This window comes from Antechinus flavipes, chromosome 3 (genome assembly GCF_016432865.1).
Source record: "Antechinus flavipes isolate AdamAnt ecotype Samford, QLD, Australia chromosome 3, AdamAnt_v2, whole genome shotgun sequence".
Taxonomy (NCBI): Eukaryota; Metazoa; Chordata; class Mammalia; order Dasyuromorphia; family Dasyuridae; genus Antechinus; species Antechinus flavipes.
The window spans coordinates 284,846,146-284,859,118 of NC_067400.1; the positions used below are offsets into that span (position 1 = coordinate 284,846,146).

The 12,973-nt window shown below is 30.1% G+C and overlaps 1 protein-coding gene across 8 annotated transcripts in view; it reads right to left on the reverse strand.

The window, feature by feature from the left end:
- The window catches only part of CNKSR2 (connector enhancer of kinase suppressor of Ras 2), a 310,360-nt gene that overhangs the window by 146,440 nt on the left and 150,947 nt on the right, over positions 1-12,973 (reverse strand). For all 8 annotated transcript variants that reach the window (XM_051985120.1, XM_051985117.1, XM_051985122.1 and 5 more), the window contains exon 8: positions 11,591-11,659. In XM_051985120.1, the coding sequence (XP_051841080.1) occupies positions 11,591-11,659 (69 nt within the window). The remainder of the gene's footprint in view (positions 1-11,590; positions 11,660-12,973) is intronic.

A 12,973-nucleotide genomic window follows, 5' to 3' on the forward strand; every position in this document is an offset into this window, starting at 1 on the left:
AATTGGCAATTGATGAAAGTCAGTATGGTTTCATCAAAAGGGATTTTTCCCTTGACTCCTGACAAGAAGGAATAGTAATATAATCATGACAGGGGAACAGACACTGAAAGGATTCAAAGAATATGTGTTCATAGTGAGAAACTAATTTAGTAAATGGAGAGACAGTTATTTTGATCACAATTAACAAGGACTTTTCTTTTGAAAACTATTTGAAGCAAATTTATTTTAGCAGTTCCATATTTCATCTATTATTTATATTAAAGTTTGGGTCAAATGATCTGGCAAAAACCACTTGAATATGCTAATTTACAGAAAATATGCTACTGTCTTAGCAATTTAGTTAACTATAATACAATGTTTATAGGCCAAGATCTAAGCTCTAGTAAGAAGACCAAAATCACTATTACACTATCAATATGTTTTATTTTACTTATAGAGTCATAGAAAAGTATCTCAGAGTTGAAAGAGACTCTGGAAGTCATATAATATAAAATTCTATTCCACACAACAATCACTTTCTATACATGAGTTATCTGGATTCTTCCAAACATCTCAACCAAATACCTCTCCATATCCCCCTCCTCCCACTCATATATCAACCCATAAACACTCAATGCCTAATAATGGAATTGATTCTATTTTCACATAATTTTAATTACTATGAGGTTTTTATGTTATTAAGCAGAATTCTCCATAACTGAAGTCACTCAGCTTGTAGGGAATCTTAAGGAGTTTCTGCTATATTTTAGAAAGGATTGGTGATCATAAATACCCAGTCATGTATAAATGGGAACTTAAAAACCTCATCATCTCTAGAATCTCTCTCTTTAATTCAGATTGTATATTAAATATACTCCATAACAGGGCCAAAAATGTTTAGTGAGCAAGTATATCCTTATTTCCTGCTTTGTTTAATATTGATAATTAGAGGATTGTCAAAAAAAGATTATCTGTTGGCAAAACAGGCAGAAAGGTCCTTTCTTTTCCAAAATTCCAGTCTTTGATTAAAAGATGTAACGAAAGTACATGTGAGCTCAGGTCCTTACTTTTCCTTTCTTAGAACTTCAGAGTCCTTTTGTATCATCTTTTGTATCATCAAAAAATTTGGCAGATTCATGAATCACTAAATGCAGGTAAAAGTAAATAGAATTGTTGTTTGAGGGGTTCTTTGTCATATTTTAAATATAATCACCAGAAAGACAGAACACACCCATATGTACTTATGTACTGCTCAATAGAAGCTACTTGAGAACTACTAAGTATCTTTATTTGCACCACTAATAGGTTTCCTTGAACCTTCTAGGACTTATACATTCACCTTATCTTATCATGAAGCTTGTAATTCTGATTGATTCCTTCTCAAAAAACCTTCTCTAAGAGAAAAGTTAAATGTGTATAACAGTTAGAGAGATTAAAATTTTGTTTTCCTAAACTTTCCCCACATTTATTTTCCTGACTTCTTCATGGGCTAATTTATTTTTTTAAGTTTTGTCCAGGAATTCTTCATTCTCTGTCATAAGCTTTAGAATAGAGAGTTCTTTTAAGCTCTTTCACCTAATCCTCTTCTGGAAGAACAGCTTGCATTTAATTTACACAAAGTTAGCCTCTGATAGAATAAATGTATATAATATACTTCCTTGAATTACTACTATCTTTTGTTCAGTTTTAATATCTCAAATTATATAAAGGTTAGGATTCTTATATATGGATTCCCCATGAAAAAGTTCCACAATTCTTGGTCTAATGCTGTGCCTGTCTATCAGCTGCTGTTAATATTCAGGGAAGATGAACTTACTAAAGAATAGTGGAGTATTATATGCTAGGATGAGGAATAACATTTTGCTTTGGACAGGTCCTACAGAAGCACAAGAAAAAAAGGAGAACAACTAGGCATAAATAGAATAGAAAAAAAGTTTGTGGGGTGTCATACTGGATCACAAGTTGAAAATAAGTTAATAATATCTTATTCCAAAATCAACTAAAAGCTAAAGAAACTAAAAATGGAGAGCTCAAAGCAAACTGTCTATGCAGGGCAGACAAACTGATGTTTTCTTTTTCACACAGCATTAGTTGCATTCTTAGAGAATGGTCTATAATCAAGGTCACCATTGAAAGGGATCTACAGTTATCTTTGAGGAGAACAAAAACACCAGTTGTGAGGATATTAAACAGATCATAGGATTTAGAGGCAGAGAAGGATTGAGAAATATCTTATTTTTCAAATGAGGAGAGTGAAGCCAAATGATTTGCCAAAGATTGAAAAGGAAGTAAGTACCAGACTCAAAACTCGATCTGACTCTAAGACTTCAATGGTCTTTTAATAGGATATGGCCTTGCAAAAGGGAACAGAAGTAATCATATCCAGAAAAAAGGCGGTCTACAAATAAACAAAATTATTATGAAATGGCAATAATTTTTACTGAGCATTGAATAACATAAAAAAGACGGATTGAAGAAATAGAAATTTTTGAATGGCATAAAGAACTTTTCAACCATAAAAATGGTTAAATACTAGAAATATACTTATTATTTCTTTGCTATGGATACTTCTTCTAGTAATAAAGATATCACTCCTGTAATTTAGTAGATGGTCTTTAAATATGATTGTGATTAAAAAATTAATCACACTGTGGTTACTTTGGTGATGAATCTCACCAAAATTAGCTATACTTTTCTTTGAATGACAGATTATAGTTTATCATCGTGTTCAGAGTTCATGCCTAAAGTTTTCCTAACATTATTTAAAAATCTTATCTTTTATTTATGGCTTTTGTTTTGACATCTCTTTTACTTATAAATATATACCTATCACAACTTTCCCATAAGCCATCCATAGTAACAAAGAATTTTTTTTAAAAGGGAATTCAATCAAGCCAAACAACACATCAACTATGTTCTACAGTTTATTAAACATTCTATATTCACAGTTCCTAGCCTCTGCAAAGAAGGGAGAAAGGTATTTCCACATTCTTTACTGAACTTACTACATTTTTTAAAAGTATATGCTTCAAGAATGGAGGCTCCTAGAAGGAGTTGGTAAATATAATGCTCATATTTAATTCCCTGATTCTATTTTCTATATAAGGCTTAATATACCCACTTTGAGTCTAGAAAGTACCATAACATCCCCTGTGGAGTTATGGATGGAAGAAACTAAACTCTGTCTGGTTCACTATGGAATACTCCCCTTACATATTACTTTTCAAAGTTATGATACATGTGAGAGCATTCTCTGATCATGTATGGAAAATCATAGATCCTCTCTCTGTATTAACAAAATAGAGAATAAGATTGGCCATCAACAAAGCTAGACAGATATATACAATACACATACAATAGAAATTGTAGCCAATGTGAAGATAAAATATCCTGAGAAATGTAAGTTTTAAAAAGATTTAAAAGGAATGTATCTTGCCATCTGTGTTGGTATTATTCATCCCTGCAAGAATATCCTCCTGATCCTTTTGAAAATCATGAAAAAACACAATTTAACATAAAACCCTTCCACTAAAGCTAGTAAATGGTGTTTGTAGCAGATGTTCCAAGTGAAGACATATTTTCTGCACATTTCTGTTCTTTTATAACATTACAAAGATAATTTTAAAGTGTATTATAGAAACAACATTTCCTCCCAATGTATACCCTCTCACCACATTTTAACTGGTCAATACAAGCTGATGTGTAGAAAATTTCATGCAAATTTCAACTTAAAACTAACAAATTATAATACACTTGTGTTTGCTGAAGAAGTTATTAATACCAAAGACCTTGCAATCTTAATGATTTATACTTTTAAGACTTTAATCAGCATTAGCAGTCTAAGAAATTTGCCTAGTTTTTCCTTTCAGTACAATATTAATGAATAAGGTCTAGAATATTAAACTACAGTATATTTGGAAGAATCCTCATCTGGCCCTTTCCATAATCATTCATTCATTGCAATGAAAGAGGTAAATCATGAATTATGTATGTGTCAAATGTGTCATAGAATAGCCTTTGAAGAATACTCATTCTATTCAAGAACTAGAATTTAATTTTACCATAACATGAAAATGTGTAATGAAGATTATTAGCAAGAAGTCATCCATGGTTCATTCACATTTAGAAAAAATTTTTTAGTATTGATATTTCAACAAAACAAAAGACTTAAAAAACATTTCATTGAGAAAAGATTATAAAGCCATTTGTGTAAAAACAATAAAAATAAGAAATAATTATTTCATTTCCTTTTGCTAGAAAAAAGACCCCCACACTCAAAGTAAGCTAGGTACTGTAATACATTCACTCTAACTGAAAAGAACAATGATTGAGGAAAATCATTTTGGACCCTTCCCATCCATTTTTGAATTGGTTTACAATTAACTTTGTCATGATTATATTATATTTTGTATTTATACAAACTAGTTTTAGTTTTTTATATTCTAAGAGACAAATGAATAGGGGAACCAAGAGTTAAGCCCCCTTTAGCAAAAGACATAACAATCTCCTAATGCTAATGGGTGAATGTACATACTTACACAAGACAAAGATTCAAATGTATTGCTCCGGTTTTATGCAGCATGATCATTATGGAAAGCCAGTGTTTTTTCCCCCTTATTGTAAATCTAACTATAAAAGTTTCAGCCTCTGAATTGGCATCCTCTGATGGATTTCTAAGACAAAAACCGAAGGAAAGGAGAGCTATTCATCATTATTGTTTCCCACATACTTTTCCCCCCCCAATAATAGAAAACAATGACAGACTTTCAATAGCCTAACTTTCATCACCAAGAGGTATACCTATACTATTAATAGATCTCTTTGGTTTGTTCAAATGTCTGCCTCTCTCACTAAGTTAATGCATATTCTCAGTAAGTCAGTATGATTGTATTCCTTCCTACTGTTTTAACTATAGTATACTGTGTTGTGTATGTGAATAATTCATAGCATAAATACACACATAAATACACCTATAAATTTCTCTTAATATATTGAATTTGAAGATATATATTTTGTGTATATTTATATGCATTATATAAGCACATACATAAAAAAGTGTTTATATGTGAGTATCCATTCACCTATCATCTATCTGCCTATCTATGATCCATTTACCTATCTATCTATCTATGTATCTAATTATCTATCTATCATCTATCTATCTATTTATCTAATTGTTTCACTCCTTGGTGTTAGAGTATGCACAAGTAATATACTCTAAAAGCTTAAAATTTATTTTGCTTTCAGTACCTAGACATAAGGCACAGGCTACTCTAAATTGGAGAATGGAAAAACTCTATTAAGGGCTAGAATACACCACAGTGAAAAAGAAGGTGTTCAAGATTTGACAGATTCAAAAAACTTTTTGGTTTAACTTTCATTCTGCCAGAGAAAATAATAACTGTTCCTTTCATAAAGTTGCAACTAATCTTTATTAAGATATATTCTCCCAGTAATTTTTCCCCCAAGAATGAAAAATAGGTTGATAACTAAAATCGGCAACAATAAGATTTGCTTAGAATAATTTTTTTAACATTACTATTCTTATATGGAATTTATAAATCAAATTTCTTTTTTATTATATTATTCATTTTTTACCTGGAAGAAATACATGTATGTGTTCATCCATTTTAAACTAATCTCCTCTAACCCTAATTCCAAGAACAGAAACAAAATATATTCACATAAAAGCCTCCCATTTAGCAATTTTAAGAGCAGAACATACACATACACATATATATATACACATATATTTCTATATATACTTTAACATAATCTAAAAACCCACCAAAATACTAAGCTCATATTCAAGAATTGCCATAATTATTTTGTAGTTTTGCTAAAATAAAAAAGGCAAGTTACTATTAAAGTTAACAATTAAGTAACGAACAAAGATGCAAGCATCTTAAGAATGTGAGTTATCAAGAATTAAATATCTTTGTTAACAGAAAGAAAAAACAAAAAAGCACTTAGCCAGATTCACAGGATATTTTTTAAAGAAACAATAATATTCCATAGATTTTTGTGTAAGTACAAAAAATTTCACAGATTAAAATAGTTATTCTTAGAAATCTTTATTTCCATGCATCTTCAGCCAGTCTAGAGATGAAAATACATTCTAATGCCCAATTTACTATATGCCTAACTAAAAAAACCAACAATAAAAAACCCCTACAATTTGATTTATAAAAAGGAATTCAGGAAGAAAGAAAGATAACATGTCAGGGAGAAGCTGTAACTATTGATGTAAAAATTCCCCTTACCACATTAATTCCAGTAATCATGTTGACAGCTAGCAACTGCTATATGAATTATAGACAATTAGAAAGAACTAAAGGTAACTGCCATTATTTACTGAATTTACCTCTCCTTTATGATGCTCTAAGTTCACTTTTAATAAAATTATTTTTCATTTATCATTCCAGATATTCAGTGTTTTCTATTAATTGCCCACTGCTATTTTCTGTCTAAATTCTGTTATTTCTTCTGTGAATTGCCTTTATCTCACTCTCTTTTTGTTTGTCAAAGGACAACACTGGAAGTATAAATATAGGTGTATATATATATTTTTAAATAGCATATATGTAGTCTTTAAGACCCTAGGCAACATTTAAAAAAGTAATCACTACTATCTAGAAACATTTCTAATAAAATTCTTATGCTAGATTATCCAACACATCTTAAGTATTAGAATATATGCCATAACATTTTCTATATAAACTATTTTATTATATTCAGGTAATCAGAATAGATTGAACGGTAACTTTTAAAAACAATTCTAATTTAGGTTAATCATTAGAGTACATGATTTAATATGTCACATAATTAATATACTATTAAACTAAAAGAAGTATTTTAAAAAGTAATATGCATTATTCTCTGGTGTTTCTAATATAAAATACTGGAATATTATTAATAATTCATATTAAAGTTTTATGAATAACTACAAAGAAATTAAAAGTCAAGGATTTACATATAGTCTAAACAATAAATTAGTAGATTAATATTGTCTTCAGGCATTCATGAATTCTACTTGCTATGAATTGTAGTGCTTCTAAGATGGCTAATCAGAAGGATTATGCCTAACAATCTCATAGTAACTGAATCATACAGTACCATGAATGATGAGATAAAAAGGAATAAATGGGATCTCTGAGTAAATGTAATTGTATTAAAATATATTTCAGCTTTTGATCAAAAAATTACCCTTTTTCACATAATACCTTCAAAGATACTAAGAGTAAAACATTATTAAAAGAATGTTTATGGTTTACAAAAAAAAACACCTATTAGATAATAATCTAAAAGAATTTGAAAGCAATTTTCAGTTACTATAGGAGAAATGAGTTTGCCAAGAAGAAACTGATCACCATCCTATCTCCCCACTTCAAACTCTCCTCAGTACTCTGTTGTCTTCATCCTTCTCCCTGCCAACTTCTGGTCAACTTCCCAATCTTTAAAGGAGCTGGGCAAAAGGGAATCAAAGAGGAGAAACTGAACTTTTTTCTCATTTAGCTGATAAAATGTAATCCAAATGCTGCTGACATCTTCTGGAATCCTTGACTATCTACATTCAATTTATTGGGAACTAAGGATTATTAATCCATAGATGAAAGTATTGGTTCTTTCACTGGAGCAGTCACCTGGATAGTAGATGCTATTTGTGAATATATAGATCTTTGTATATATGTATGTATGTTTACACAAATGCATAGACATAGATTTATACACACATAAGCATGCATATACACATATGTATATACTTGTATATTTATACATATGTATATGTTTATATATGCATATGCATACATGTATGTATATTGAGCATTAATAATACTGTTAGTACTTAATAGTAAAAAAAGGAAAATTTCAGAACACTTGATTTAGTTAAGAAAGTTATATAGACAGAATTTAAGGTTAAAGAAACAGAACATGGCGTTTACAATGTTGAAAATTATGAATTCTTATTTTTCAAATATTCCACAAAGAATTTTATTATGTATAAATATTCTTATTTATTAAAAAAAACCTCTAAAAATGTGATTAGGGTAGTTGGTCCAAACCAAGGGGTGGTGATATTTTTGTACAGTACAAGACTGAGTAGTCAGAATTTTAGAAATGCCAGTAGTACATGAAGGTTCTGCTCTCCTTGAATTAGCTGTTTATTCACCCTTTTTTCTTTCTTTTATTTGGGGTATTAACAGCTTTCTATGGATGTAAAATTGCTGCTTTGAAAATGCAAAAGTCAAATTTAATTTTAAAAAGAAGCATAAGAGATTTAATTTCATGTTTCCATTTCAAAGAAGAAAGTTTAAGTTAAAAAAAAAAACACCCAAACTAGAAGCAAACATTTATACAGGACAAATTAAAGGCACAATTCTAGCAACTCCAAAAATTGATTTTAAATTATTCTCTGATTCATATAACTTTCTCAGACTTTAGGGTGAAACATTATGCCATATCCTTTCATGGAATATTTTAAAAGAAGAAAAACCCCACATTTTACACAGTGATTTGGGAGCTATAAAAGTTTGTTTTATTGGAGGATTAACATTTTTTCTTTTTAAAGTTAGAATATAATAACAATGGCAAAGTTTCAGTATTATGCTTAATGTATTAATAGATATAAAGAGCTACAATTAAGTGTACATTTCGATTTTTTAATATATTGTAATTTAATATAAGTATCTTGACAAAACATAGAGTCAAGTCTATTATCCATTAGAACTAGGCATAAAAATAGAAAGAGTGATTGTAAAATATAATTTAACAACTTCATTTAAACAAGTCTCAACCATGTTTTTGATCAGAGCTGGACCAGGATAGAAACCAATTTCTAAAATCTCCCTTTTTTTTTTTTTTTTTTTTTTGTTCTTGCACAATACAGGAGGTGTGTAAAACTTTATAAAAGGCAAAATGTAGATAACCATTCAACAATTCAATTTCTTATATTATTAAGCACCTACTGAAAGAACACTTTGAAGGGAGAGAGAGAAAATTTAAAGGTGACATGACCCCTGCTCTCATGGAGCTTACATTCTAGAAGTAAGTTAGAGGATTTGAATAATATTATATAGAAATGTGAGAGTCGGCTATATATGAATTGTGAAATAAGCATTATCAACTCTCTGCTTCAATATATATTAGTCATAACAATTAACATTAAGAAATGTATTTTTTGATATCATTTCTATATTCAACTATTCTCATGAATTTAAAAGATATATATTTTTCCTCTGTAACATAGAATCAAAATTTGGCTTTCCCAAGCAATTTTCCTAAGTGCATTAAATCACATTTGTCTTTGTCTCCAAATGAGAGTAAGATGAACATTGTGGATAATGGCAAGTAAAGAAGTTCCAGCAAAGACTTTGCTGCTGAAATCAAGAATCACATGGCAATATCATCCATTAGTCACATATTAAAGATATTTCTAGGTTTAGTATCATGTGGTGCAATGGGAAGACTAGAAATGGAGAAAATGGAGGTCATAGGACCTGAGTTCAGATCCAAGGTCTGCTTCTTATTACCTATGTCACTTTGAGCAAGATGCTTAATTTCGCTAGGTTTTAGTTCCTTCCTTTGCTAATGAAGGAGTTAGATTAAAAGATATCTAATTTCCCTCTTGACTTCAAAGCTATTGTCTTTTGATGAATAGTCTCCCGAGTTAAGTTCATTCCCAGTTTCCATTTAATTTTTTTCTCTTCTCTTTTTTTACCTTTGTTTTTGCCTGCCTTCTCAAATTTACCTTTCCTTGATCTTATTCTTGCAATGAGAGATAGGGTATTAAATGAGTAATCTCTGGTCTAGAGAGATTTAATCACTTATTTAATTACATACTGTTATCAAGCCAATAGAGCCAGCATTGAGATTTAAGTCTTCTGAGCTCCAGAAAATATCTTCTAGATTATTCTCTCTGCTTCTTGTGATGCACAAACATTCACAAATTGTAAACAATCCAGCTTCATCAAAAATCTAATCTTTACTGAATTATTTCCAAATGGCCAATCTACATTTATTCTTCTAATTCATTCAAAGATGTTTCTGAAACACTCATGTATTTGGTATAGATCCAATACATTTCTATTTTCATTGACTCTTAAGCAAAATAGTGCAAACATTGTTCTTTATTAATTTCAGCCCTTCCAGATTTCATTCACTAGACTCACTCAGAGTTTAAACTTGTTAGAAAAATAAGTTTAAAAAAGGAGAATAATTATGGGCATTCTAAGGAATGGACAAGGCAGAAAATCACTCATGGAGAGACTTCTTTTTGCCATCCTGAGAATATTCTGAAGAAGATCCCAGAAGTTGCTGTCTGGTTTGATTGAGAAGTAATTCTCCAAATATTTGGTTGTCTCCCTGAGGACTAACTCTTGATATTCAATTAGGAAAGCTGTTTTCTACCCCCCACTGCTCCATGCTTTCACACCCACAAAGCAGAAGATATGAAACTCCAGTCTATGTAGGCATTTCCTATATTAGCGAGTGAGACAGTTTTCCAGCCAGTAAAAGATTTGCAATTTCCATGTGAAAGGCTTTGTCTATCAGCAATCTTCTGTACTATTCAGTCCCCTCCTCACACCCACAGACTTCACTTTTTAAGCTTTTATTAACTTTTACTGTACTTGAATAATGAGCACATCAAAGAAAATACCACGACTTTAATTATTAGTGTCTAGGTGCCTTTGTAACATCACATAGACTCTCAGTTTCTCAAGTGAAAGCTAAATGGGTTGGTTTACCCAGGAGATATGAACTCCTGAGAAATATTAACTATGCCTTATTCCTTACTTACAATGTGGTGACTAAAAGTTTTCTAGTTTTCCAAATGAATTTTTCTTCTGGTTAGTTTCTGATACCAATAGTATACTCAATATCAAAAGATATGACAATCTCTTTGTGAGATGTGATAATCTCTAAAGAGCTGATTGGCTTGATAAATGGAATCCTTGCAAGGAATGAAGAAATATACATTTAGATGTGAGGATTATTGAATTAATATTCTATGGTTTTTATTTTAATTTTTGTTCCTTGTTATTGACTTCTTACTGGTGTTCATTTTAAGATGCATTTATTTATTCATTTTTACAAAACATGAACTGACTGGATATTACAAATTGAAAGGATGTATCTTGATCAAGAATGACAATTTTTTATTTTCTAAAAATGAAAAAACAATCAATTATTAAAACATCTGAAGAAAGAATATTTTGTGAATAGCACCAGTATGTCATCATTTAGCTTCTAAAAGATCAGGACAAAAAATCATAGTATGCAACAAACAATATTATGTTATTACTCTTTAAATTTTTTTTGCATCTTTTTGCATTTGTTGTTATCCCCTTTCATTGCATTTTAAAGACTGCATATACCAGAAAGTCAGCAAGCCTGACTATAAACACCAGAATTTTTTATGTTCTCATGATCCATGCTTGATTTATCATCAAACAATTTTAAAAAACAAAGTAGTTATCCACCATTAGGAGAGATCTTTTGATTTTCTTTTTGCCTTTGAATTGATAGCCCACTATTCTCCTCTTCTTTTCATGTTTTAGCAAATATTAAAACCATTTTTTCCCCCACTGACACTTAATGTAATCATACATACCACAGTTTGGTGATTGACTTGAATCACTTCATCACCAGCATGGATTTTCTTGCATCGATCTGCAGGTGACTAAGTTAAAAATAAAAGAAATGATAAAGTGAGTGTTATTACTTATAACTTTTATTTCCAAATTAAAAAAAAGTTTTTATTTTTTATTTTTGAGGAGATTAGAGAACAGTTGTGATTTCCCTGAAGGATCCCTTTCTATCATTTTGGATGACCAACTCTTCTGCAACATAGAAATCTGGGGGATAGAGGGTAGGTGTTGTAGAGAAAAATCATAACAATTGAGTCCTATCATTAAGTATTAAAGTGTGAAGATTTATGTACAGTTTTTCTTGAGAGGTTAAAAATAGACTTATCTGCCTTTTTATATTGAATAGCTTAATTTCTAAAGTTCTCAGGTTTTTTTTTTTGAAGAGAGATGAATAAATTAGATGGAGATTGACATAGAAATGGCTGGAATTATTAAGAAGAGGTAGCAGCTTCTGTAGCAGAAGAGTATTTTACTGATACTCTATATTTCACTAATTTTTCTCTGGTGGAAACTGTTGTTCAAGGAAGAAACTTTCCTATTGCATATGTGTCGAAGATCTCACAAAGAGATTTACAATTATCAAACATTTACCACATATGGACAGGTATTTTCAATGGGCAAAAGGTAGAGTTGTAGTGCCTCTGCCTTTTAGATTTTGTATCATATTATGGCTGTTCAACTTCTGGGAAAGACATTCAGTACAATTGAATTGTTATAGTGTTGTGGTTCACTGGCAGTATAGTCATATAATAATTTTTAAAATTGACATATTTTGCTTATATATATGGGCAATGGGTTGTCAAATTACTTGACTGCAGTCAGATAGCATGTTAGAGACTAGATTTGAAATCAATATTTCCTAACTCACAGTCAGAATTCTTTTTACCATAACATCCTTCCTTTCTTACTTAAAAAAAAATGAAAATAAATCTCATTTCATTAATCAGACTATAGAAATATAGCTAATACTACTCTCTTAAAAATGATTTTATTTACCATTTTCCCTCTGTCTAAGCAAAATATTCACTTTATGCTACTGACAGGAAGCAAAAAAAAGCTAAATTAGGCATCAGTATTTTTAAAATCAAATATAAATAAGATTCTCAGTGTTTCTTTATAGTAGAAAAATGATAATCAGTATTAATGTTTACAAACCTTATACATTCAACCTTCCAACTCTTCACTGCAACATAAATATATTTTAAAACATTGTGTTTTATATGATTTTATCTTTATTATTTAGCATAAATAATTCAAATGAACTTCAGCAAATCAATAATACCAGTACTGAAAAACTAGAGAAAATAAATTTAAAAATGAAGAGGCAGGCTTAGGTTCCTACCTTG